Here is a 27934-nt window from a genome sequence, read left to right on the forward strand (position 1 = left end):
ATAGAGCTTCATGATGTTCAACAGCTAGCTCTTTTATTTTTTCTCTTTTACTTCGCTCTCCAAGGACCTCCCATTGTTTATGGGAGCCTTTCAGAACCAAAAGGTCTCATTTATTGGTCATAAGATTTTCTATGAGCCATTTATATTCTTTTTCTATAAATGTATCATAATTTCTACCACATTGATTTAGTTTTTTCTTCACCTTTGAAATAAATATAGCTAAAGTAACCTTTACTTTATTTATGCTCTCTTTTCTAATTTCTTCAGTTTTTTTTATTTCGTTAAATAAATGCTTCCATAATCGTAATTTATCCACTACTATTTCACGTATAATCGGGATAAGATCTACTCATTTTTTTGTTGTTGTTTTTAAGAATCGCCAATATAATAAAATTTTTAATACATGCATATCAGGAACATTTTTTAATTCTTTATATATTTTTACACTTAACACTGTTTAACATTTTATGTTATTATTGCTTTAAAAATTATCACATTAGGTTTCCTGTAATAATACTAAATTAATATTTAAGTAGATAAGTTTACCTATATATTACAGGAAACACTGAAGTTGTTGAGCAAAGCTATTTCAAATATCCTGTACTTATCGAATAATAAATCGTTATTCAAAAACTTTTCAAATTAAAATTCATTTTAATTATTCATTTTTCAATTAAAATTAAATTTCAAATTCAAGATTCAAATTAAAAAATTTTAACAAACTTCTAAGCAGTATATAATAACAAAACTGTTTTTCTTAAAACCATATTTGATATTTTAAAACAAGTTATACAAGTAAAAAAACTCAAATTCAAGTTTCCCGCCATTTTCATTTGTTTTGGTATAACAAATTACTGTTAAAAAATGGCGGAAAACAAGGTTTTTATGGATTCACTGACATTTGTATTTCTTCAATAACTCCCTATACCGCAGGTGACCGCAGCAATCCCTTTATATTCTACAAGTAAAAGTGTTAATTTACAGAAAAAAATACATATCTCCTTGGAACTCGGTGGAACATTTTTTTAACTGATGTTTAAAATAAAACAGCATGCATATTTTCTATAAAATTTTAGTTAATTCTTCTAATTTGAACAAAATTAATCAGATTTTGATTTTTTTTTTTTTAATATATTTGAAACATATAAGGTTAAAAGATTATCTTAAAAGTAAATATAGACTTTTATTTAGATTTAAAAGTCTCCAATTTAACGAAATAAAAATCTCTCATTTTTCAGATTTCTTTGAAAATAATAATTCCCTCGAGAATAATATTGAAGTTTTTAACTTCTTTTAGCCATAAAATATAAAATACAAGTTTTATGAAAAAAGTGTTTTTACTTTTCAAATAAATAATCATTGTAATTTAATATTATTAAAAAAGGGCGTTATATTTACAAAAAAGTTGTGTGAGGTTTATTGCTCTTTTTTTTGTTGTTTTGAGTCATTGTGTGACACAACTTCGTTTAATCGCAATTGTAAGTCACTTCTCTATTGGTTACCCTTTGTTTGATTTAGTTGCTGAATGCTGTTAGGATGAAACTTGATATATTCTACCACTTGATAAATCCTATAACGAGAAAACAAGTAGGTTTGTAGAGTCCATGCTGCATTTGAAATCATATTTCAATGGTGTATTTGCTAAAAAGATTTTACTTGTATGGAAATTTCTCATAATAAGTTTCCATCTCAAAGAATATCTCGACACGAAGAAGATTTCACGAGGTGTTAAATTGAAATTTTAACATTTAAAAACATCACAGACATTTAAAGTTTATGAGTTCACTCTTTTTTTCTTTTTTGTTTTAACCTTTTACAGTTTTCGAAAAATTGTCAAAATATATTTTTAAAAATGCGGTTTTTAATACATTTTGGACGGATTCTATTTCATGTTTAACATGAAAGTGTTAAAAAAAAAGTTTGAAGTAAAGATAAGACTTCAACTAAAAACCTCTAAAAAAGAGCAGTGGTCTGTCTTAAAACTGTTTTTAAAACAAAAAAGGAGAAGCGGGTGCTGCATTTAACGTAACTTCAAACAAATACATATGTTAGAGCATCTAAATTCAAAAAACCTTTTCCTTTTTTTCTGACTTTTTGCCGTTTTAAACTTCGTCAGGGTAAATGCGCGTCTGCAAAATATTTAAATTACCACCTAGCGCTCCTTTAGTTCCAGCCGTATTTTTCCAAGGTTATAATTTTTTTTTACGAGTGTTTCGAGAAGATCCTACAATTCTACAATTTTACCCTTTTGATTTTGTTTCAGCAACAATTGATACATTTATTCTATGATTGAACATTTGTGATCTTAAGAATATAAAAACTCTTTAACAGATGAACTTTTACAAATGTTATACTAGAGGAATATGAAAAAAAAACACTTCCTAATTATCTTATTTAAAAGAATGAAAAGGAGGTTATTCCCTTCAATAAGTTTTTGAAAAATAAAATTAGTAATTAAAATTATTAATTAGTAATTAAAATTCCAAGTAAACCTTTATAAAGAATTTGTAGAAAACTTCAGAATAGCATGTTCTCTCTTGACCATTACGTGGTTTATAAAGTTTTAAATGGAGTATTAAGTCCTATGGTTAACCTCTTCTTGGATTTGTTAAGTAGGTTAATTAGTGTGTGTGTGTGTGTGTGTGTGTGTGTGTGTGTGTGTGTGTGTGTTGTGTGTGTGTGTGTGTGTGTGTGTTTGTGTGTGTGTGTGTGTGTTTGTGTGTGTCTGTGTGTGTCTGTGTGTGTGCGTGTGTGTGTCTGTGTGTATGTGTGTGTCTGTATGTGTCTGTGTAAATAAATACTATTATCAATAAATACTAACCCTTTAATCTTTGTGTTAATTGTATATGAACAAAACTGTTAGATCTAAAAAAAACTAGACAGCAATGTTTTAGAGTTTTTTATTATTAGAAAGTTGTTTGTAGTTTCACTTATATTACATAGTACCCTTTTAAATCTATCTTTCAACTTTTCTGCCTCACATATTTTGAATACAGAAATCCATGTAAGCATCTATACTTAAAGTTACATATGTTATCCATAATTTATTGGACTAAATTTCAATTTTTTCAAAAATAGAATAGAAAGTAAAAAGATAAAACAAAAATCATGAAAAAGTATGATGAAGAACAAGTTCTTACTCTTCCTAGAAATTTTAATTCCAGTCATATACTATGCAAGAATGAGCTTAAAAAATCTTCTGAAAATTTACTCGTTACTTCTAGCAATGGGCAAAATAACCACTACAAAAAAGCAAGAGAAATGTATGAGCAGCTGAATGATTTACCAGTTACTGCAAAGTATGATTTAGCTTGGATGTACTATAATGGTTTAGGTGGTGAAAAAAGAGTGGTAAATATATTATATATATATACATGTACACATACATGTATACATACATACATACATGTATACATGCATGAATATATACATACATGCATATATACATACATACATACACACACATACATACATACATACATACATACATACATACATACATACATACATACATACATACATACATACATACATACATGCATACATACATACATACAACAAACAAACATACATACATTCATACATGCATGCATGCATGCATGCATACATATGTACTTGCATAATTAATTTAAGGTGTAAATAAGTATGTTATTCTAATTTAATATTTCAATAAACTTTCAAAACATGTACTTAAAGTTTATGAATTGTTGAATACAATGTGCAATTATATCTAAATGCATATATGGTATTAATATATGTTAACATATAGTTGATCTCATGTCTGTTAATGTATACATAATTACATCTTAATACACAGTTTGTTAATATAAGTATGTTTTTAAAGAGAAAAAGCTAAGATTTCTCAATATAATTCTAAATATTTTAATAAATACTGTCAGGTTTCTCTTTAATAACTTTTTAAATCTCATTTAAAATACGCCTCTTTGTTTATAGCTTTATATATAGCTTCTTTTTATATAGCTGGTACATTTCTTCTTTTAGCATAATATGTTTGAAATGTCTGGAATTAATATAAATGCATAAATGAATTTTTACAGTTTACTTTCTTAGCTTTAATGAGTTTTGGTTTTCAGTTTTATAGTTTGTTTGTACAGCAGAAGTTGTATTTTTGTCAAATGTTTTGATTTTTGAGTAGTTTTTTAAATTTTCAGTTCCTGCTTCAAATGAACCATGATTATCCAAAATGAAGTTCTTTCCTTCAAAAAGATTTTCATCATTTATCTTTAAGTTGGTCTCTTCTTTTAATCGCGTTAAGCTTTTTTCAAAGTGTTCTTTTAACTTTTTCATTTCAATTTTTGTCTCAAGGAGAGTTTTAACAGCATAACTGTAATTTTTATGTAATCTGTTGGTAATTGCCTCAATTGTGTTGTTTAGTAAACCCACCTTTTTTGAAAGAAGAGAATCGTTATCTTTCATCAATGATTTGTTGAACATATCAAAATGTTTATCAAATTTGACCAAATTTGACATCATATTTGTTGCTGAATTATTGAATTGCTTTGAGAGATTTATTTGGTTATGTTTTAATGCAGCAACTTCTTTATGAAGCTGTCTTAATAATCCATTGTTGTTCAATGTTTGTGTAATTTTACTTAAATGCTCTGGAAAATAATTTTGGTTAATTACTTCACTGTCAATTTGTTCTGAGAGTGTTGTTTGAGCAATTTTTACTTGGTTTACTGTTTGATTTAATTCTGATATGTGCTTCTGATTTAACTTCAAAGCGTATAGTTCTTCTTTTATTTTTTGCACAATTTTATTGATATTTGAATTTGCTTTTATTATTGTATTATTTATATGTTCTGATAAGTTGGTTTTCATTATATTGTCAATTTTATGAGATAGAAAACTCAAACTGAGTATAACTGCTTTTCTTGTATTATTAAGATATCCAGAGAGCTTATTATGGCTTTGTTTCATTTCATTAAGATTCTTATCAATCTGCTGTAATTTAAAATCTCCATCAACTTTCATAGTAGTTAATGAACTGTTGACTAGTTGTGTTAAATTGCGTTGGTTAGATTTTATTTTATGAATTTCTTTGCTTATATGCTTTACCAGGTTTTTAAAATTCAATGTAAATTTTGTAGTTTTATTTTCAATAATTTCCAATAAACTATTTTTACTTTTCTTCATTTCACCAACTTCATGATCTAGTTTTCGTGATAAAATGTTCATACTTGACATGAGTGCTGATCTTGTATTTTTCACATGTTCCGAAAGATCATTTTGGTTCTGTTTTAGTTCATTTAGTTTATCATCAAGAATTTGCTCCCTGTTTGTTTCATTTTTTAATGTTAACAAATGGGAAATGTTTTGTTGAATCAATTTTGCTCTTGTATCATCTACATGAGATTGAATTTTTGCTGATAAAGAAGTCAGATTACTCACCATTTCCTTTTCAGTTTTATGAATAAGTATCGATAAGTTATGATAATTCATTTTCACATCTTGAATTTCTTTATGAAGCTGCCCTGATAAAGTTCTCATGTTCTTCATTCCTTCTACTTCTGTCTTATTTAAACTCTTCAAAAGATGATTTTGATTTAATTTTGTAATAAGTACTTCTTTTTCGAATTTTTCTGATAAATCATTCAGGTTTGCTGTAAAAAGTTTTGCTGTTTTGTTTAGGAATGCTGAAAGATTGTCTTGGTTTTTGTTTGTGGCATCAATTTCTTTCTGCATCTGTTCTGTTAAATATTCTGTTTTTTTGATCATTTTAAGTGTATTTCTTTGTTGTTCAGAAAGGATATTTGTATCAGAAATTATTCCATCAAATGACTTATTCATATAATTTGAAATATAATGTTGATCTTTGGTTAATATCAGTAATTCTTTTTCAATTCTTTTAATATTAAATGTCATATTTTTCACAATATCAAATGTTACATTTGTTTGTCTTCTTAAATGTGATAAGTCATTTTTAATATATTTGGTCCACTTAGACTTTTCTCCTTTCTTTTTCTCAGCTAGTACAAGCAACTCATTATTGATTTCTTTAGTTTGATTTTCATTGATTTGCTGGCTTCTTTCTAGTTTATTGCTCATATGTTGAAGTGACTCAATTTGGTTTTGCATTAAGTTGTTTGCAGTGTTGACCTGGTTGATACGTTTGTCTGTTTGATTCAAAGCATCGAGTAATAACTTGTTAACTCTTTCAATATTTAAAATTTTTTCTTCTAAAAAACCTTGTCTGAGTTTCAATGATGATTCAAGAGTTGTAAAATCTTGAATTTTTTTTTCCATAGCTGAGTATTTTTGTGTTAGGTTTTGATTTTGAAGAAACAAAGTTTCCAAACCAGTTGAAATATCTACAACCTTTTGAGAAATTTCTTCACCCAACACCTCAATTACATTTTCTGTGTAAAAAAATAACAATAACAAATAAACAGTTTTTGAAGTCATGATTGCAATAGTTTTTTACTCAATTTGACTTAGTCCACAGCTTCTGCTTCATTAAATTATGATGTTGACGATGGTAACTTTTTCTTTACGGATTATAGGAAGTGTATTTATTGTTCCCTGCTGAATTTTTATTTATTTAAGGTAGTTTCAGTCTTTCTTTGACGTCTCTTTCAGTATCTTTTATGTCATAAAGAATGTATATAAGCTCTTTTCAAATACTATGCGTTTCCTGAAAAGACAAATTTTGTTTAAAGATATAAGATGTCTTAAAAGATCAAAGTTTGTTAAACAAACAGTTTTATTGATACAGCTTTTTTCTTGTTATTGAAAGTGAAGGGGCGAAAAAGTGGAGGAAAAGAAGGGGGGGAGGAAATTTCAGTTTCTTATTTGAATATTGTTGTTTTTTTTTCTTGTTTTTTTTTGTTTTTTTTTCTGGTCTCTAAGATTTCAATATTTATGTAAGACATAATTTTTTTTTATTTACATAATATTAAAGTATTATTATCTGATGCAATATAAGATAAGAAAAAAATTAATTTCTGTCAACAAAATTTATGAAAAAATTTCACACACCAAATATTTAAAAAGTTTTGAATAAAAAACTTTATTTTTTTAATTTTTTTTATTTTTTCCTTATTTTTTTTTTTTAGTCAGAAGCTGTTATCTTGATGCAAGAGGTAGCAAACCAGAGTCATCCATCAGAAATTATTAATTGTGCACGTTATAACATTGGTTGTTCCTACTATGAAGGAGTTGGTGTTAAACAGTCAGACCTAGAAGCTGAATTTTGGTGGTTGCAAGCAGCGCAGGATGGATTTTTAGGAGGGTGTGTCAAGGCAATGTCTGTTCTAGGAATGTATTACTCAAGACTTGGAGAAGAACAATTTAATTTGAAAAAAGTTTTGTGCTCTTCTGTAGTTTTCTTGAGTTTGTGTCATTATATTTAGCAGCAATAATGATAGTAAAAATAATAATAAATGATAAAAACAATGGTAATAATAATAGTAATAATAACAATAATAATAATAATAGTATTAGTATTAGTAATAGCAATATAATAATAATAATAATAATAATAATAATAATAATAATAATAATAATAATAATAATAATAATAATAATAATAATAATAATAATAATAATAATAATAATAATAATAGTAATAGTAATAATAATAATAATAATAATAATAATAATAATAATAATAATAATAATAATAATAATAATAATAATAATGATAATAATAATAATAATAATAATAATAATAAGAATAATAAGAATAATAATAATAATAATAATAATAATAATAATAATAATAATAATAATAATAATAATAAGAATAATAAGAATAATAAGAATAATAAGAATAATAATAATAGTAATAATAATAAGAATAATAATAATAATAATAATAATAATAATAATAATAATAATAATAAAAGCAACAGTAATAATAACAATAGTAATAATAACAATAATAATAGTAACAATAATAATAAAAGCAACAGTAATAATAACAATAATAATAATAAAAATAATAATAATATCAATAACGATAATAACAATAACAATAATAACAATAACAATAAAAGTAACAATAATGATAAGTAATGAAGTTCTATATAAAGATGTAGTTAAGAGACCATGCTTTAAATTTTAGTTTGATTAAAACTTTAAAAACTTTCTTTTACCTAAATAAAAATTCATATTCAGAATCTAATTATTCCTCTTTTGATACCACAATATTTTGATTTAATTTTTTGTTTCCAATGTTGACCACATTATTCATTTAGGCTCACTATTGGCACCAAGAAGCAGCAGGTAATGGCAGCATTGAATCACAAACAGCTCTTGGAGTGATGTATGAAAATGGAATTCATGTCAAAAAAGATGTAGAGGCTTCATTTAAATGTTTTAAGTCAGCAGCTGAACGTGGAGGTGTTTATGCAATGGGACATCTAGCATTGCAGTATTATAAGCACAAAATGTTTAAAAATGCAAGTAACATTTCAAAAAGGTGATTTTTTTATAGAATTAATTTTATTCAAGCATTCCTAATACAATTAGTAAGAATAAGAAATATAGCGTAAAGAAAAATTTTTTTTGTTTTAAAGAACAAAATTAAAATTTTTAAAGTAAAAGTTCCAATCATGAAGTTATTTTAATAAATTATTTTATCATAAATTATTTCAAAAAAAAAGTTATTTTTAAAATATCTCAAGGATGAAAAGAAGATATAAAACTTGTAAAGAGTTCTATATATATTAAAGTTTTTCAGTAAAGCTGGTGTTGCATAGTTACATTCTGCTGATGAGAAATCTTGTTAAGTTCTTCTTGTTAATTTCTTTTAGGTCTCTTTTGAAATTGAGTCAAAAAAAATCAATCAGATAACAAACAATAGTCTTGATAGAAAAGCAATCATGTATTAACCTCTTGATATTGCTACATTTAGTTTTTGCTGCTTTTACCGTTTCAGAATAACTTTAAAAACGTTCTCCACGTAGAAAAATATCTGTTAATAAGCTAAAGAAAGTTGTATAGTTAAATGTTTGCAAGGGAACACATTAGTGTAAATTGTGTGTTGATAATTTAAATTAAATATGTTTATCTACTTGTATTTCTACAAAGCAGATATTTTACTATTTAGTTAGATTTTCAATTTCAAACAAATTTGTTGAAAGATATTTGCTTGTGATGGTAAGTTTTAATATTCTTTTATTATATTGTTTTTTCCAGGGTTGGTTCTTTAGAAGACTCTTCCTTTCTTTCTAAGAAGACGGACTGCTTAGAAGTTTATGTCAGAAAGGGAATTGCAATCGGGTGTTTTGTTTATGGACGATGTGTTGAACATAATTTAGGGAATTCCAGCAGTGATGAAAAGCCTGATTACTGGTATAAAAGAGTAAGTACTTTGAAATTTATCATTTTGCAAACATTATTTACCTTTATTGGACAGGAATAATTTGTATGCATGGCTCTTAAATAAAAGTTGTTTTTATTTGGAAGTTTTGTAATCAATGATAAATGCAAATAATCCAATAATTTTTATCTCATAGGCCACTTGCTTTGATATGGATATTTCTCAGCAACTGCAGGATCTCATTCCTTATTGTCAAATATGAGTTTAGAATTTTTAAAAGTGTTTACATATTTTTATTTTATTCAAAAAAAAAATTGAGAAGTTTCAATATTTTGAAAAAAAACTTTGCAAGTTTTCTTTTTGTTTTAATTGACATTTTAGTTTAAGTTTTAAATTATAGATATTTATTACATGTTTATATATATATATATATATATATTATATTTTGTTAAATGTATGAAAAATCTTTGATATAAATAATGATCAAATAGTTAATTGATTCAATATAAAACATTTTAAAAATTGCGTTTTTAAAGGTTTATTGTTAATATTAAATGTATGACTTATGTACATACTATTTGAGTTTTGTAGTAGTGTATATTTTTGTAATCAGAGGTTTAATATATTTCCTATTGGTTGTCAGATTATTTGTTTTCATTTATAAGATAACTCAAAACTGCTAGAGGTTTTTTTCTAACCAATCAAATTGTTTGGTTAGAGTAAATGAGATCTTGGAAATGATGGTGAATACAATAATATAAATGAATTTTTACATATTTTTTCCCCTGTTAAACTTTTCATGTTTTCTATTGATTGAATCTCAGTTAATTTTTCTCATTTCACTAGTGAGACAAAACAGTTGAGTGAGTATACACTGATGCTAAGTTTGTTAGTTTTTACATGAATACACATGTTAAATGCTAAAACTCAAGTTTTAATTGAATGTAATGCATTAATTGACCGTGGGGTTTGTAAAACTTATTAAAAAATGAAACAGTTAAAAATTTCAAATGAATATTTAAAAAAGATTAAAAATCTAATGAGATTTAACATGGAGATAGTTGTAGATTCCTATGAATCAGCTGAAGCTGCTCAGTCAGCAGGTATCTTCTTATCAGAGATTACTTATCTAATTCAGAGCTTAGTAAAAGTGCTCAAAGTTTTTTAAAGTTTTTTAAAGTTCTGTTGAATTTTTTTTTTTTTTTTTTTTGATTATGTACCTTTCAGGAGCCGATCGTGTGGAGCTCTGCAGTAGCCTTGTCGAGGGTGGTTGCACTCCTTCTTTGGGTAATTAAGTCTCTTTACATATAAAATAACACATATAATCAGATATACTAAACACTGGATTTTTTTTCTATTCTGTAAATTTATTAGTTAGAATTATGCTTTCCATTCAGCTAGGGACAGCATCCTTGTAACTTGTCTTTTCACCAGTAAAACTACAAAGTTTTAATAATAAAGAGATTCTGTGTTGTCTTTCTTAAACTGTTTCCCTAACAAATAATTTTTTAATTAATTTAATTTTAATTAATTTAATTTTAATTAATTTAATTTTAATTAATTTAATTTCAATTAATTTAATTTTAATTAATTTAATTTTAATTAATTTAATTTTAATTAATTTAATTTTAATTAATTTAATTTTAATTAATTTAATTTTAATTAATTTTTTTCAAGTAAAAACAAACATTCACAACAAAAGTTTACAATTTTTTTTTTTTCTTTAAAAAGTTTTATTTTATAAAATGAATTTTTTTTCTTTTAAAAAGTTCATATAGTGTTTAAGCAAATCCTTTTCCAGGCCTTGTACAGCTTATCAAAAACAAACTGTCAATCCCTGTGTTTGTGATGGTTCGACCTCGAGGAGGAGATTTCCTTTATTCTGATGATGAATTTGAAGTCATGAAGCTAGACATTCAAGCATTTAAAAAAAATAATGTGGATGGATTTGTGTTTGGAATTCTAAAAGCGTTGAGTTGTTTAAAATTGATTTGTAGTAATTTAGTTGTTATCATAATTGTGTTAATGTTAATTAAATTAATTATTGGACGATTTGATATGGGATAATTAATCTATATTAAGTTTAAATAATTTGTTATGAAAAATTTTTATTTTGAATCTAGTTTATTATATTCTGTTTTATTGGTATTGTATTGTAATTTTATTTTACTATAGTGATGGAAGCATTGATAAAGATAGAAATCAAGAATTAGTAGGTATAAAAGTTTGCTTAAATTTTCTACATCTATTTAAAAGATTTTAAATTTGGGAGTTTTATTGCTAAAAAAAACCTGGAGAATTTGGAAATAAGCTGCAAAAAAAATTTTTTTTAGATCTATGTAAACCTCAGCCTGTAACATTCCATAGAGGTTGGTTGTGTTTGTTGCTTAAAATTACATCCAAGGTTAACAAAGTAAATGTATTGATTTTTCATTAGCCTGTAACATTTCCATAGAGGTTGGTTGTGTAGCATTTGTTGCTTACAATTATATGTAAAGTTATTAAAGTAAATGTATTGATATTTAGTTAGTGCAAATTTTTTATTTACTTTGTTAACATTTTTCTCAACAATTTTTTTGAACTCATACATTAAAATTGATGTAAAACTAACTTTAAGTTTATTAAATAACACATCCAATATTATAGCCTTAGGTATCTTCAGTTTTTTCTCAGATATCCATCAAAACATTATATGTTATATATTATATTTTTATCTTTTATCAATGTTAGGTATTTCTTTGCTACAATGATTTCTGTAAAAAGTCCTTAAGAGTAAAAATTTGTCACTACTTTAATGACCTTTTTTCTTTCCTAAATGTATGAGCAGTTAGATATAGGGATTGGGGTGTCATTTTATGGCAATTTTGTAGGCTTCAATTTTTTTGATGCTTCTATTATTTAGTTTGTGTCTAGTACACGAGGAATGGTCTGGTGACCATATTAGTCCAGTGATTTATGTAGTGGTCTGGTGACTTTTTAGAAAATATATGAATTAAGTTTTGATGCCTTTAACCTTGAAGGTGTCTTGACCTTGGGGTGCTTGGTAGAAAGTGAAATGATCTTTAACAGTATTGAAAGAGATTTTTAATTTTCCTGTTTGTGTACAAATCAGTTTTTAACAGCTGATATTTTGAGATATTTCAAAACCAATCAATCATAAGAAATTATTACCTAATTATTAGCATTTGATGTTTGTCTGGATGGTTTTCAAGCATTGGAAGATATAATTTCTATTGGGTTTGATCGTATACTTACAAGTGGTAGAGAGAGCTCTTGTCTTGAAGGACTTCCTATGCTTGCATCACTTGTTGCTAAGGTGTTTATTATAGTCTTGAAAGTTTTTAAATTATTTCTTTATTCTATAAAATAATAGATAACTTTTTTTTTTTTTAAGTCTAATTTATTCCTATTTAAGGAGTTACTAGTAACTCCATGAATATGAATAAATTACACTTAATGTAAAAAAATAAATTATTGCTATTAAGTTTTATTTATTGCTATTAATTTAGGCTGGTGATAGAATTATTATTATGCCAGGTATATATTTTTATAAATGTTTAGATATCAGGTAATTTAAACATCTTTAAATGTTAAATACTCTTTTATATATTTCAAGTTTGATATATAGGTGGCGGTATCACAGAAAAAAATTTTCTCAGAATTAAAGATGGATGCAATGCAAATGAGTATCACTGGTCAGCAAGATCTAGTAGAGACTCAGCAATGTGTTATCGCAGATCAGATATCTACATGGGCTCTCCTTTGTACCCACCTGAATATACAATCAAGGTGTGCAGTAGAGATCGCATTGACACACTTCGTGCAATCCTTAATTGCACATAAAAAATGAACAAAGATTAACAAAGGGAGGCAAGGCAGATCTACTTGATCTCAATAAAGTAGAAGTATAGTTGTTATTTAGTCAAAATAAACATGATTTATCCATATATGTGAATTGCATAAAGTTTGCAAAACATATTTCAATCCTTTGATAAATTCAATTGATTACATTTAAGAGAAAAATATTTAGATTCAATTTTTTTCTTTTCTGTTTTTTACTATAATAAATAAAAGTGAGTTAACCTATTAGTTATTTAGTTATTGTGTTAGTTTTAATTGACTCTTCTGTTTAGTTGATAATTATGCTACTTATGTTCTTTTTAAATTATTTAGTTATCTATAATATAATTATGTTAACTATATTAGATTTTATTATTTGATAACCATACTAGTTTTTACAGTTCTCAATTTTTTTCACGCTGATTATGGTTTAAATTTGTATACCACTTTCTTGTCTGACTTTCTTGTACGCTGTTCATTTTTATGATTGAAATATGACTTTAGCATCTTGGAAGATAGTAGCTAGATAAGTTTTTAGAGAGTTCTCCAAATGAAGAAGTTCAAAACATATGGAAAAGTTAAGAGCAAAAAAGATATTAGATCAAATCACTGGGATGCTTTGAAGGAGACCAAATCTTATAAAATGTAAGCATTGTATTTTTTGTTGTTGTGCATCACAATATCAGGGTCACACTTCCTCTTATAATGTTGTATTTATTGTTATTATTTGTCCACTGTAAAATATATCTTATAATATATATTATCATAGATTTAATATATATTATTACTTTTGCTGTATCAATAAAAAAGTGGAATTAAAATTAATTAATTGCTATTATAATTCATTACTTTTTCTAATCATCAAAGTTATTAGATTTCAGGTCCACTACCTCCAACATCATGCCAAAATCTACTTTGTTTAAAAAACTCTGCATTTCTACCATTTACTATTTTTACACATCTCTTTTTTTCTCTTATTTTCATCTTCTACTTTTTAGTATCTGACCATCATCTCCTCTTCCTCCTCATCATCAGTTACTTAACTTTTTTTAATCTGATATTTTTAACTGGCATTAAATTCCTCTTAACTAGGCAATTATATTATAGACACAAATGTGTTAGATTTTTTCATTATGATGATAAGATTTACAATTGAAGAAAACAAGAAATTATATGCATTTGATACCAAGTAAGTATATTTGTTTTCTTCTTTTAGTGAAACTAAGGATCTAAGGAGCAATTTTCCTGCAACAACTAGTTCTACATCACAAATCAATGGATTTGTTGATGACTTTGATAAATTATCACTTGTCCCTCAATCCACTCCATTAAATCATCATGATGTACGAGTTTTATGTGATCTTAACTCTCCATTACTAATTTCCAGTTTTGAAGAAGAAGAAGAAATGGAGAAAAAAGAGAAGGAAAATAATTTCATTGCAAAGATGTGTATGAATAATTCACCTATATTAATTTCCAGTTTTGAAGAAGAAGAAGAAGAAATGAAAAAAAAAGAGAAGAAAAATAATTTGACTCCAATGAAGTCTATGAATAATTCACCTATATTAATTTCTAGTGGTTCTTTAAATGAAGAAGTTTGTAAAAAAGATGACACCAAATACTGCTCCTCTTTTAGCAGTGCAACCAGTAAGGTTTCTTTTTGTTTGAAGGAGTACTTTACATGTTTTTATTTTAGGTTGATTCTTTTTTTTTTGGGTTGTTGCTCAATATAAGGACTAATTGAGCTAAAGACTAAATTTCTTTTTTAACTTTCTAATCTACTACTTTCACATTATATGCTATCCTACCATATGTACATTATGTTATGTTTGATAGAAAGTTAAAAAGATTTTTTAATTATTCATTTGTTTTCTTTGTTAAAGGTTTTAGGCGCACAGTTAGTTTTGTAAAAACCAAGAAAAAAAATAGTTTCAAGAAGAAAGTTTCTGTTGATATATCATCTGAGTCATTAAATTCTTTGTTGCACAGCATTAATGATCCTCCCAGCTTTACTTTTAAGGTAACAGTCTTGTTCTTGTAGGTTGCAGGTACAAGTGTGTTTATAAACAGGTATCAAAGTTACAGAATACTTGACATCATTTCAAAAAATTATTTAAGCAAAGTAGAAACCTTAGGCTTAGACATCTGTATAAATGTGTGTAGATATATGTGTGTGTGTGTGTGTGTGTGTGTGTGTGTGTGTGTGTGTGTGTGTGTGTGTGTGTGTGTGTGTGTGTGTGTGTGTGTGTGTGTGTGAGAGCGAAGGGTGCAAGCAAAAAGCTAGTGATGTCAGTTTTTTTTCTTTTGAGAAAACAAAACAAAAAAAAAAACAATTTAAAGACTTAGAAGACTGAATTTTTTTTCTAGGCTTTAAATTTAGTATGGTCTTTTACTTGGTACCACACCATTGCTAACCCCCTTGCCCTCCAATGCAAACAAAATAGTGCTGCAGTATGTTTGCTACATTGTCTGCTCCTTTTTTCTATAAGTTTTATCATAGCAAAACAGGTGCATGCTACAAGATTCTAAGCGTTGTGTGTACAAAGAAATAAATGTGTACATAGAGAACTATCTATGATAATAGCTTGATTAGTAGAAACCAGGACAGCTTAGGACAGCTCATGCTTTTAGTTTTTTTCAAATGCAAGTCAAAGTCATGAACTGCATGGCTAGTTTTGACAAAGGCATTTTTGTTGTGTTTCTGCCTTTCCGACATCAAACACTTCTAATTTGCAAAAGTGAAGATCCTTTTTTTGCTGATTCTTGATGAGCTGATCTGCAGGGGTGTCTTTATTTTAAAGTATCCTAATAAACTTGTCATATGTTAAACACATCTGATGTTAAATTTTTTTGTAAATTCTATCCAAGAAAAAAAAAAGAATAAGTTTTCTTACTTAAAGTCAAAAAACATAATGTAAAAATAAAATAATTTTCATCAAATAATTTTCTTGAATAATCAAACTTAATCAAAGTACCTGTAGTTTCCATGACAAACTTTATGTTGTAGTTTTCCTTGTACATATCTTACATTTTTGATAAATTAAGTTCTTCTGGCAGAAAAAGCTTCCTACTCTCATGCAAGCATAATGGCATCCTCTAAAAGACTTAATTTGATCAATAATACTGTTCGCAATATGTTCAGAAATGGTAAGAGGTCAGTTTATGTGTTTTCTTTGCAGGCTCATCAGAGGAACTCTGAAAACATAATAAGTACAACATAAGTACAATTGTACAAACAATCAAATATTAAATTGCCAAGCATGATTTTGATTGGTTGTTTTTTTGAGGATTTTTAACTTGAACACAAGTTGTTTGAATTATTTGTGTGATTGAAAGATTTTTCAACTTGACAGTTGCACACAAAATAAATGATTTTGTGTGCAAAGAAAATCATAAATTTTATTATTTTTGAGAGAGAAAATAGGTTGCAATACATTTGTATATTGTCATATTAATTATACACTTGACTCATTAGTCTGGAGATAACATTTTGTATATTTTTATGTATGGCTTAGGGAGAGATCCTCTTATTCTTTTTACTGTTATTTTTTCAGTACCAAATATTGATAAAATAGAATTGATACAAACTGGATTCCTGATATAATTGTTATCTCTTGCCAAGTTGATGCAATAAGAGGGTGATGCAATGAGTATTCATGAAGCAATGGGGCTTGTTCTGTCTGTCAAACTTTCTTAGTTGTATCTTGATTATTAAAGCAAGAAATGTGTAAAAAGTTGATTTTTAGATTGTATGCTGTGAAAGTGTGACAGTAAGAATTATTTTCTGGATTCTAAAAATCTCTGTATCACTTGCAGTAACACAGAAGGCCTATAAAATGTAAAAAAAAAAAAAAGCTGAAAAAGACATTTTCAATTATAGTTTCAATCATACTGCGGTTTCTGTACAAATAAAAATGTTTAAAGAAATGTTTGAGTTCTTGCAGATCTTTATACTTGTAAATGTGTAGAAAATTACATTGAAAGGTAATAATTAACTGTGTAAATTATGGTGATGATTTCATGTAATTTAAATCTGGTAAAGCTGTTTTAAAGCTAACTGTAAGATTTGTCATAATTTAATAAAGAGGTTTGAACTTGTATTTAATACATTTAAGTGCTGCACTATCAAGAAGATCTAAATTTAACACCTCCTTGATTACCTTTAGCTTTGTGGTTTTGAAATTTTGTTAAAACTGATGAAATTGTTATGGCAACTCTATGTTTGTATTTACAATTTAAAAATAATTAGTAATTTATAAATAATTTGTGTAATCATCAATAATAATCACTGTGTGTTATATTGTTTCAAAATATTTTAGGATGCTTTATGTTGCATGAAGGATGAAGAGGCTTTGTTAAATCTATGTGAACAGTCATGTGTTATCAATATAGAGGAATATGTTAAAAGGTTTCTAATATTATATATATACTTACAAAAACATAGATATCTTTCAATCCTAATATTTAATTATAATTTTTTAATACAAAGTAAATAAAAACCTTTTTATGAAATGTTTTTAAAATATTTCTTATAGCTCTCGTTTTCTTCGCAAGTTAGGTGAAGGTTCATTCAGTGATGTTTATGAAAAGCTTGATAAAAATAAAGTTCGTAGTGCAATAAAGGTAAAAATTCACTGCTGTTATAAAATTGTTTCTTCAATAGGGTTTAATTTTGCTGTTGTGCTTCCAGCATGATATCCAAAGGTTTGTATTTAAAATATTTTCTTGAGTTTAATTATTTTCTAATTGTTCTGCTGTAAGATGTTAGTCGAGATGTTTTTTCTATCTTTTATGTGATTCCCTTCCTATCTTCTAGGTGATTCCTTTTGGTTGTGAAGACTCACAAATTTCACTAATGGAAGTTTTGCCTGAAATTGCAATTTCAAAGTAATGAAAATCAATAATTTTTTAAATTATGGTTTCTGTAAATCTCTTACTTAAGATAAATTCTTAGTACTCAATAATTTGGACTAGAAGTATGGAACTAGGCATCATTTTTCATTTGTCATTTAGGTTTATTTGGTTAAATCAAGCTTTTCATTAAACTTTTCAATTAAAGCATCAAACCGTGAATTTCTATTTAAAATGTGGTTGTTTGATGTTTTAATAGCTGAGCTTTGAGTTTGTGTACTGTAATGTGTGTGTGTTTGTGTGTGTGTCTATGTATAATCTTATAAATGTAAAGTTTATTTCCCTAAAGAATATTAGAGTTATGAATGTTTTGCTAGAATTATGAATGTTTAAATAAAGTACCAACATCTATCTGGATACTTTTCATAAATCAAATGTATGCTGCCTTACATTTAGTCTATGAAAAGTCAAATATAAAAAGTTTTTATTTCTCATTCCCACTTATCGAAATAATGAGATGGATGACCTTGATTTTAATGAAACTTAGTAAAGTCTCCCTAGTTAATTAGAGCATGTGTATTAAAATTTTTTCAACTACTAATAATTGTTAAAAAATGAAGATTCATATCAATGTAAATAAATAATTATTGGTGGTTAAATAGTAAATTAGGCCTCGTTATGTAGAAACCAGCTCATAAAATTCAAAACTTGTCTTATAAAAGAATCTGACATTTTTAGAGAAATCTTCTCCAAAAACCAATAAAAGCCTCAGACAAAAATTAAACTTTATAAAATTAAAAGTTTGTATGCATCGAACAATCTGTGTAACTAAGTACATCTCAGCCTAATAATTTATGGGATGGTTTCAACAAAACATGGTCTAACTATAAGATTCTTTTCACCTTGTGGATGTAATATTTGTGCTCTTTTAGAAAGTTGTCTGAACTTGGAAAAGAGGTAATTCTCTTAGTGTTAATATATGTTAAAGTTGATTAACATTTTTCTAAATCAGATTAGAATATATATCTTCAAATTTTTTTTCTTTAAATTTTAAGGGGGTAAAAGGATTTATTGAAGTTCACAAGTAAGTAGTTGTTTGTGTCATCATTTAAATTATATTTTGTTTCGTTTTACCCCCGTTGTAACAATTTTGCAGTTATAACACTCTTTTTTAAAGAGTGTTATACTGCAAAGGAGTTTATCCAAGCATCTTAACAGATCTGTGGGAAAAGTGGGATGCAGAATTTGAGTCAGAAAACGATCATCCAAGTAAGTCTATGTTGTTTCATTCATAAAATAAAAAGCACCATCACCCATAATCACTTTGAGCGTATTAAACATAATAATCAATCTTTAGGTTTCAAAGATTCTCAAAAGTATGTTATTCTGGAAACGAACTACGGAGGAGTTGATTTAGAGCACTTCCCGATCAAAACATTTAAACAATCGCTATTTATATTGAAAAAGGTTTTTGTATAGTAAAACTATAGATAAATTTGAAATTAAACACACAATACATGCAACTCAACATGCAAGTCAGCAGTGGCTCTTTTTAATACTGAAGGAAAACAAGAAATGGCGAAAATTAGAGAAATAAGTTTTTTATATTTAACATTTTTTTGAATAATTTTTTACACTGTTCAGATTATAACGGCACTCGCTACTGCTGAAGATAAATTGGAGTTTGAACATAGGGATTTGCATTGGGGAAACGTGCTTATTGAAGATGTCCAAGACACCCTTAATGTCAACATCATTGATTTTACAATGTCAAGGCTTGTGGCTGGTATTGTTTCTTTTTTTTTTATATTATTTTCTCGGTAATATTTTTTCGTTTTTTTGCGGATTTTCGTCACTAGAAGAGTATCAATCTTTGGATTTACCTGCCATCTTTAATTTTAATTCTTTAGAGCGTTAACTCTTGTTATCTGATATCATTTAAATGTACAGCCTAAACAATAGTGAAAAACCCCTCTATTTACTTTTAATCTTTAGATAATTGTGTTGTATATACAGACTCGGGAAAAGACCTTTTACTTTTTCAAGGCGATGGTGACATTCAATTCGACGTTTACAGACAAATGAAACTTCACAACGGGTAGGAATTTCTAAATACTTTTATGGATTTGTAAGAATTCATATTCAAAAACATTTTCTTGATGTTTGCCACTACTTTTATTTTTAGAAACGATTGGAAGTCGTATAACCCAATCACCAATGTATTCTGGGTAAGTTATTTATGTGAGAAAATTATTTCGAAACTTGACGCCTCAAGAAGATCAACGCTGCAAAAGTTTATAGCTCGTTTGCCATTATATACATCGTGTTCTGAGATACTTCAAAAAGATGTTCTCATGAGAAGAACATAGCAAAGTTGATCGCATCATCCTATTTCACTTTTTAAATAAGATCGGATTCTCCAAAGAAACGGACGTACTTATGCGAACCAGAGGATTTATTGACCTTTAAATAATTTATATGAATTGTTCAACAACACAGGTGAATTTTCATCCAACTCTAGTGAAGCTGAGATGGGCCTCCTTTTGAGATTTCTCCACCTCTTCGCATCATATATTTCTATTTTAGTGAGATCACCATGGATATTTATTAGAGAAACAGCAATATTTTATCGAAGTGTTGCTGTTTCAATATGTTACGTTACAGCTGAGGCGTACAGCAAAGCAAATTTTTTTAGATTTTAAAATGTTTTTAAATTTACAAAAAGTTCTACTTTAATAAAATCCAGAAAATCGGATTCATCTTAAAAGATTTAGAAATTTATAAATGGGCAATCTCTCGGGACTTTCTTTAAAATTTTGAAGCATGATTTTTTGAAAGAAACTCAATTTCTTGGGCTGGAAATAAAAAACACAATGAGAAAGACCTCGAGGAAGATGGACTAGTAAAAGATTTGTATATGTTTGATTTTATGGTTTAGGATTGTTTTATGGTTTAGGATTGTTTTATGGTTTAGGATTGTTTTGGTAGCTTCATTTAGGCTTTTTTAGACTTTTTTTTTTTTTCTTTTGCTCCTTTCAATATTTTTCAGAACTTTTTATAAATTTACACTGCAAATTGACCGCCAGATTGAAACTCTTCCCTCCCCTGATTTTTTATATTGAATCAACCATATGCATCAGTAAACAGAATTCATGCTGTTAATAAAATTTGAACTAAGTTTTAAATATGTAGATTTTCAAAATGAAAACTATAATTTTTTGCTTTTTTTTTTTTTTTTTTTTTTTCTTCAAAGTATTAATAAAGTCAGTCAAAATAGCCCATTTATATTGATCTATTTTATATACCAAAAAACCTATAATATAAAAACATAACACAAATGATATTAATACTATTATTTAAATTAAAACGCACTACAGCAGATTTTTAGCATTTCTCCATAATTTTTGTGTCCCATGTTTCTTTTATGGTACACCCGTATTTTTTTTAAATTTGTAATGAATAGCTTCACCACATTTTTCGGCTTTTCGTTACCTCAGCTAATATTGAAATTTAAAAAGGAAGAATGTGACTCACTAAAATGTAAAATTTGCATGAAACTGTCAAATCATAGTCAAAAATATCTTTTGTTTTAGTTGACTACAAGATGAACTTCTGAAGTCTTCAAGTTTAACAGAAATATATATATACTCAGTTCCAAACCAAGCCAAAAAATTTAAGCTGATTTCACAAATGAAAACTTACGTAAACAATTGTTTAAATATCGGTTGTTTCATGTAACATCTCTCCAAAACATTTAACACGGATATAAATCTTTTACCGTTGTTTGCATCTAAAAACTTACACCACGGTACCTTCTCACTATTATGTAATGTGTTTTCAACCAGTTTTGAAAAGCTGGCAAGGCATATAAAAGCAAAAGTACAAAGTTTACCAACAGCTCCCATCAAATTGTGGTGCTCAGGTGGAGGAACAATTATTTCAAGGAAAGTTTCCCGAACTTCTTTTAAGTAAATTCAATCTTTTCTCTCCAGCATATGCATATTGATCATAGCGTAATTCAATGAAGCCCAATTTTCTTAGTATCTCTGCTTCAAGGATGCATTCTCCTTCACAATACAGATAGTCATATTTTTCCGAGTGACTCTCAAGTCCAAAAAAATTGTTTACACATTTCAGATCGAATGGCAGACTAAAATTACTTCTTCAAGTTTAAAAGGTGCCATTTTAGAAAAAGAGTTATGATTTTTCAGATCGAAAACACTGAAAGTAACTTTTAAGAAGTTTTTATCACCATCTAAAGATAAGAGATAAAAGATATTCTTACCATTTCATTAAGATTATCAAGAACTCTTTTTTCATTATAAATGTGATAAATTATTTTGTGTTCTTGACATAAACTATATCTGTAACAACTTAATATTCGTGTTTAGTTCTACAACACCTGTTAGATTCTTTGCGTAAAGTAGAACAATTTTTTTGGTTTTATTTTTAGAGAGTTCTAATACAATCGTTAGCTACTTAATAGTTTTGAATTACATTTGATTTACTTTCTTTCTTTTCGACTTAATTTTATTTACTTCGACTGTGATAGAGAGAAAATTTCCACCGGACAAGTTAAACTCCTCTCCACTTACGTTTTAACAAACCAGATGCTACTTGTTCTGTATTTTTATCTCCAAGTGATTAAATAATACCTATGATGTTGCTTACAGCTTTACTTTTTTAACTCACATTTTATATATATTTGTGTGTATGTGTGTGTGTGTGTGTTTCTTCTGCAGTTGGAACCCACTACTGAAGGACCGACTTCAAGATTAGAATCAAAGCTAGGACAAATATATTCGTAAATTTTTTCACATACTGAGGGTGTTTTGGGCATTAGAGATTTTAATCTGATACCTTTATTTATTAAGCAAACTGCACAGGTAGACTATAGTTATTTTGATTACATAATAGACCGGGTGAATAAAAATGAGCAATTGCTTTTACTCAGTAATTGGTCAGCTTTACGTGAATAAAAACTGCAACTTTTCTTAAGTTTTTATTTACGTAAAATTGAGCAAATACTGAGTAAATTGCTTACCTTTACGTGAATAAAAATAAGAGGAAAACTGCTGAAGTTTTTAATCATTGAAGTCTAAAAGACTGAATTTTCGATGTTTTTTTTATAACTGTTAACGTTAATAATTTTCTACTTCTCGGAAAACAGTTTGGTTGTCGTTTGAGGCTGTAGTAAATAAACCTTTTTTTGTAAACAACAAAGAAAAATCTAGAAATTAAGTTGTTAGAATTTTGAAAGCTTTTTGTGGTCTATAAGTGTAAAACTTTATTTTACAAATAGTCATCTTGACCAGTTTCCTGGTTAAAGATGACTATTTGTAAAATGACGATTGAGCATCTATTAGTAAACGATATTCTATGCAATCCTTTTTAAAACTAAAGTTTATATTATCTTTCTTATTAATCTATAAAAAGTTGGGGACTGAATGATGTTAATGCTTTAAAATGTTTATTTTGAACATATTATTGACTTTTTTTCTGTTATCTTTCAGTTTTGTAAAGAATAAAATCTTTCAAAATATACCCTAGCATTTCCTAATAAGTTTCAAATCTGCTTTTCAGAAAAAATCAAGGAAAAAATTAACTACCCAAAATTTGAAAAAATAAAAAATATATATTGCAAAAAATCTGTAGCTTGCCATATAAATCTGTTGTCAGCTTTGAATTTAGCGCATCAAAGTTATGTAAAAACAAGTGTAAAAAATAATACTATAAATTCTTTGTTGCTCAATATCAATAACAAAAGTTGTTTTTTTTTTTTTTTTCTGCATGTTTAAAGAAAAGATTGAAAGTTTGGGTTATGTTATGTACAGTAAACTCTTAGTTATTCGAACTGGCGCATATTTGAATTTTCCGCTTATTCGAAACAATTTTCTTTCCTCGTGAATTTTTCTTAACAAATTTAGTTATTCGGAATTTTGGTTTATTCGAAATAAATTCTTATTCCCTTAGGAGGTTCGAATAACCGGGAGTTTACAGTATTCTTTTTTAAAAAGATAACAATAAATAGAATTTTTTTTTTTTTTAATTGTTTTAATTATAATTCAAGCTTATTGGAATAACATTACTTTGTCAACTGAAGGCTTCAAATAGTAAAAAAAAAACAAAAAAAAACTGATTTATCTTAAACGAGATTTTTTTGACTTGATCAGTTTTTCCACCATCCCGAAGATTATTCAATTTATTAACGTTTCGAAATGACATCATCACTCAAGAAGAAAAAAAAAGTATTATAGTATTTTTTTTAATGACCTTAAACACCGCAGTACAGCGATTGTTTTCATTGAGGCTTTTTAGGTGTAAGTTGTTAGGGATAACGACTTAGTGTTTTTTTTTTATAAATTAAGTCATAAAATTATTTTGGAATGTTGAAGTTAAAAATATTAATGCCAGTTGAATGTTGTTATTACGCTAACAGAAGAGTTAATAAACGGCAGAAATCTTCTCGCCTCCACTTTTCTTTCGCCGCCGTTAGCGGTTGCCTTCTAAACAAATTTTTTTTTCGGCAAATTGTTTTGGTTTCCGCCTTCCAATTGGCGGCTCCTGCTTTGACTTGATAAAATGAACCGCTAAAAATAACTTGCTAAATACCAATATTCAGGAATATTAATAATTTCACTGACATCAATACTTGGGTTATGATATGTAAAATTCGTTATTTGCTCACGAATTCTTATTTGGTTTGACACGTATGCTTTAATGTTAACCTCCTTAAAGAAGAGATAACAACCAAATATCTAATCAAATTGATTTTCGAATCATTAAAAGAAACAAAATATTTTGAACTCTTAAAAGATAAAAAAAAACAAAAAAAACTTTTCTTTAAATTTTGACTTTAAAAAAACTCTAAGAAAGAAAAAGTACACAATTTTTATAGACAAATAAGCATAAATGTAAGGTTTTGGAAACTTATTGGCAAAGAAAGGCCAGAACCTAGGTGTGTATAACTCTTGCGCAGCTCAATAAAGGTTACGGAATCCTTACGTTCATGTATCTATTTGGTATATTCACCAGTATTTCGCAGCATATCCATAAAGTTAGGGTTGCGCATGAGTTGCGCTGAACTTACGCAAAAACTCAAAAATATAACTGAGTTGATTTGTTTTTAATGAACCAAGTTTTCTTAATTAAAAAAAACAACGATATGAACTATGATCGTAATAATTTATAAGGCACGCACCTTTTTATAAAAAAGGTGCGTGCCTTATAAATTATATAAGGCACGCACCTTTTATAAAAAAGGTGCGTGTGAAGAAGAACATATATTTGATAATAATATTATATATTTATAAGATGCTATATCATTATGATGGAATTATTTTTTTGTTAATATCTATGATTATTTTTAAGCCTTATTATAATATGTATATAGTTTATATATTGTTAAGATACTTAACAATATACCAATCTGACAATAGAACTACATATCCATCATAATGATATAACGCCATTCAGTCATTTTATAGTTGCACCAAAGTTAAGGCTGCTCATAGCAAACGTAACTTTTCTTATATAAATTGAGCTGAGCAAGTTTCTAAAAAGTTTGATGAATACCATTTCAGTCTGGTGAATATCGAGAGTTTAGGGCTGAACTTTCGCAAAAATGTACGAAAGTTTTTTTGAAACGCAACTGCGCAAATTTCGCGAACACAACTCTCAGAGTTTTGAACTTACGCCAAAAAAAAAAAATTTTTTTGGTGAATAAGCCCCCTGGTCAAAGATTTTCTTTTTGGCATTGAAAACAAAGTTTCTTCGCTGTCTGTATGGAGTCTACATCATAATATATATAATGATGTTAAATCTTTTTCTTTTAATTTGATTCTTTATAATGATAAATATTATTAATATTAAGTTAGTGAGTACTATTGGAATTTTACTGATTCGCAGTGCGGAAGCTTTTTTTAATGATTTTTTAAATGTCAATTGAATAAAAATCATAATCATATATTTATTGCATAAACTACCGGCTCAAATGCTTATGTTCGTAAACCTACGAGTTTTTAGAACATGTCTGATGTCATAGTATTCTTACCATCTTATCTCAGAGCAATATCCTTGCGTGGTCTCTCGAGATCAGCAAAAATTGCATTATGTTTAAGCGCTCGTATATTGCTAATATTATATATATATATATATATATATATATATATATATATATATATATATATATATATATATATATATACATATATATATATATCTTATATTATTAATAGATTATTTCAACGAATGGGTAGAGGTTAGGGGCTGATACGCTTTTTTGATATAACTTGACTAACTATAATTTGACAAAACCTGTTTTATTTTTCTTGTTTAAACAAGCGTTGCCATGACAGTTTTTAACTTAAAAAGTTTTGAAGCAATTCCATTTAATATAAATATTTTTAAAACTTTTTTTTTAATGTTTTTATGCAGTGGTATATGTATAATAAAAAATTTAACGCTGCATGCTGAATTTACTGACGTTTATATATATTATTTTAAAAGACAAAATGTATCCAATGACAGTTATTAACAAGAGGTCGAACTTTTGAAGAAAAGCAAAGCCTTTCATGATTGAAAATAAAGAGTTGTATAAAAAAATTTGATGAAGTTGTCTGACTGTGCACTTTTTAACTGGATATCAACTGCAATATTTGGTAAGCTGGGCTCCATCTATACATTCAGCTAAAATAGCAAAATATTTATTTTAAAGTATTCATTTCCATTTAAAGTTTTGTGCTAGTTTCACACCTCTCCAATGATAAAATAGCAAAAATAAAATTTGTAAAGAAAGATTTTTGTTTGAAGAGGCTTCTACCAATGGCTCTCAGGATTCAGCTTCTTCAAGTTAGGGACCTACTATTTCGGTTCTTACACCAGCGGTTGAAATGAATGGCTAACTTAAATTGGCTCATTGGCTTAGTAGCGTCATTGATATACTTCACTGCTTAAAGTTTAAAAAATTTGCCATTTGGTACTTTAGTGATTTTAATAAACCTACCCCTTGAGATTAAATTTAAACCTTTAATTTTTTTTCTTAAATTAAGTCACAAGCACAACCTTCAACATGTTTAAACATGTCAAGTCAACAACTTATCAAGTAAAATATTGGTGTGTTTCGTTTTTTGCTTCAGCTTCAGTCTTAAATCTTGAATAAATTGCAGAATGAAATTGCAAATAAAGTTTTATTTCTTTTTTAAATTAAAAAGTGCATTTGTCAGTAATTTTATTACAGTTAGGTTTTTAAAAAAATTAATTTTTTGGTCGGAAAAAAGTCAAAAATATCGTTTAATATTGTAATGTATCGGTACGTATCCTTATTTGTTGTATTTACGACATGAATTACAATTGTTATCATAAGTCAACGATAAATATAATGACTTTTTGATAAATATCGAAGCTTTATTGTAAGTACTTTTTTGGATACGGTATTATTTTTATATATCTAAAAAAAACGATACAAACAACCTAATAACGTGTCGCATCGTAATAAAAAAAGTTTTGATACGCAGATGCTTAATATTATTGTGGCGGCCTCTAAAACATTCTGCCGGTGTACATCTAAAATATTCTTCCGGTGCAAAGATATTCTGGCGGTGGTCACCAACTGGGAGGTGGAAACCTAATGGCTTCCGCTTCTCATAAAAGTTGGTCTTTCGGAAGAATGTTACTTTACTGCCGGCAGTCATATTAACTATGATTTTAGCATCAAAAAAAGACAAATAAGCATCCGCTACCTTTGGAATGCTTGGAAAGCCTTTAATTGATGCTTGAAAATGAAACTTTGTTATGAACGCGAAGTTTTGAGAGAAAATATTTCGCAAAAAAAAAAAAATCAACTATTGAAAAAAAAAGAAAAAAAAAAAATTTTTTTTTTTAGATTTTTAAAAACAAAAATTTCCAACTTGAGTATAAAAGTCAACGATAGGAGTAATCTAACTGCAAATTTTGCTT

General features: G+C 27.2%; 4 protein-coding genes across 9 annotated transcripts; 3 read left to right on the plus strand and 1 right to left on the minus strand.

Annotated features, from left to right (window-relative positions):
• The first annotated feature begins 2110 nt into the window (after window positions 1-2110).
• On the plus strand, window positions 2111-9663 carry LOC145186561 (LRP2-binding protein-like). Of its 4 annotated transcripts, none has more exons than XM_090095432.1 (5): window positions 2111-2188; window positions 7077-7325; window positions 8220-8443; window positions 9163-9328; window positions 9483-9663. In XM_090095432.1, the coding sequence occupies exons 2-5, from the start codon at window positions 7095-7097 to the stop codon at window positions 9546-9548; spliced, it is 687 nt and encodes a 228-aa protein (XP_089951558.1). In that variant the 5' UTR covers window positions 2111-2188; window positions 7077-7094; the 3' UTR covers window positions 9549-9663. The 4 variants fall into 4 exon arrangements, with proteins under 4 accessions (XP_089951558.1, XP_079918830.2, XP_089951560.1 ...); XM_080062704.2 differs by lacking the exon at window positions 2111-2188 and adding an exon at window positions 2719-3351; XM_090095434.1 differs by lacking the exon at window positions 2111-2188 and adding an exon at window positions 3275-3299.
• Window positions 3123-6677, minus strand: LOC149884430 (uncharacterized). Its single transcript, XM_090095427.1, has one exon. The coding sequence runs from the start codon at window positions 6424-6426 to the stop codon at window positions 4060-4062; it is 2367 nt and encodes a 788-aa protein (XP_089951553.1). The 5' UTR covers window positions 6427-6677; the 3' UTR covers window positions 3123-4059.
• Window positions 9664-10089: 426 nt separating the features above from the next.
• LOC145186501 (copper homeostasis protein cutC homolog) lies at window positions 10090-13304 on the plus strand. Its single transcript, XM_090095435.1, has 8 exons — window positions 10090-10389; window positions 10514-10573; window positions 11088-11256; window positions 11462-11502; window positions 11620-11655; window positions 12469-12602; window positions 12796-12823; window positions 12915-13304. The coding sequence occupies exons 1-8, from the start codon at window positions 10275-10277 to the stop codon at window positions 13127-13129; spliced, it is 798 nt and encodes a 265-aa protein (XP_089951561.1). The 5' UTR covers window positions 10090-10274; the 3' UTR covers window positions 13130-13304.
• A 182-nt stretch (window positions 13305-13486) lies between these two features.
• Window positions 13487-22352, plus strand: LOC145186727 (serine/threonine-protein kinase haspin homolog). 3 transcript variants are annotated; one of them, XM_090095430.1, is made up of 14 exons: window positions 13487-13771; window positions 14343-14773; window positions 15010-15146; window positions 17446-17534; window positions 17662-17749; window positions 17943-18013; window positions 18910-18934; window positions 19033-19061; window positions 19155-19246; window positions 19335-19444; window positions 19622-19763; window positions 19973-20075; window positions 20163-20205; window positions 21571-22352. In XM_090095430.1, exons 1-14 carry the CDS (start codon window positions 13677-13679, stop codon window positions 21583-21585), a joined length of 1470 nt encoding a protein of 489 aa, XP_089951556.1. In that variant the 5' UTR covers window positions 13487-13676; the 3' UTR covers window positions 21586-22352. The 3 variants fall into 3 exon arrangements, 2 of the variants coding, with proteins under 2 accessions (XP_089951556.1, XP_089951554.1); XM_090095428.1 differs by lacking the exon at window positions 21571-22352 and having other exon boundaries at window positions 20163-20984; XR_016454839.1 differs by lacking the exons at window positions 19335-19444; window positions 21571-22352 and having other exon boundaries at window positions 20163-20212.
• The last annotated feature ends 5582 nt before the right edge of the window (window positions 22353-27934 follow it).

The sequence above is a fragment of the Hydra viridissima genome, unplaced genomic scaffold, assembly GCF_058129835.1.
Source record: "Hydra viridissima isolate aposymbiotic clone 2 unplaced genomic scaffold, HvirCarnegie_v1 scaffold_8, whole genome shotgun sequence".
Lineage (NCBI taxonomy): Eukaryota > Metazoa > Cnidaria > Hydrozoa > Anthoathecata > Hydridae > Hydra > Hydra viridissima.

Bases quoted from the DNA above. Each gene is read 5' to 3' on its own strand.
- LOC145186561 (XM_080062704.2), top strand. From the start codon at position 3,109: ATGAAAAAGTATGATGAAGAACAAGTTCTTACTCTTCCTAGAAATTTT. The intron at 7,326-8,219 runs GTTTTGTGCTCT...TTATTCATTTAG, and splicing joins AACAATTTAATTTGAAAAAA to GCTCACTATTGGCACCAAGA. The intron at 9,329-9,482 runs GTAAGTACTTTG...TTTATCTCATAG, and splicing joins CTGATTACTGGTATAAAAGA to GCCACTTGCTTTGATATGGA.
- LOC149884430 (XM_090095427.1), bottom strand. From the start codon at position 6,426: ATGACTTCAAAAACTGTTTATTTGTTATTGTTATTTTTTTACACAGAA.
- LOC145186501 (XM_090095435.1), top strand. From the start codon at position 10,275: ATGAAACAGTTAAAAATTTCAAATGAATATTTAAAAAAGATTAAAAAT. The intron at 10,390-10,513 runs GTATCTTCTTAT...TGTACCTTTCAG, and splicing joins TGAAGCTGCTCAGTCAGCAG to GAGCCGATCGTGTGGAGCTC. The intron at 10,574-11,087 runs GTAATTAAGTCT...ATCCTTTTCCAG, and splicing joins TGGTTGCACTCCTTCTTTGG to GCCTTGTACAGCTTATCAAA.
- LOC145186727 (XM_090095428.1), top strand. From the start codon at position 13,677: ATGAAGAAGTTCAAAACATATGGAAAAGTTAAGAGCAAAAAAGATATT. The intron at 14,774-15,009 runs GTAAGGTTTCTT...TCTTTGTTAAAG, and splicing joins CTCTTTTAGCAGTGCAACCA to GTTTTAGGCGCACAGTTAGT. The intron at 19,062-19,154 runs GTAAGTAGTTGT...TCTTTTTTAAAG, and splicing joins GGATTTATTGAAGTTCACAA to AGTGTTATACTGCAAAGGAG.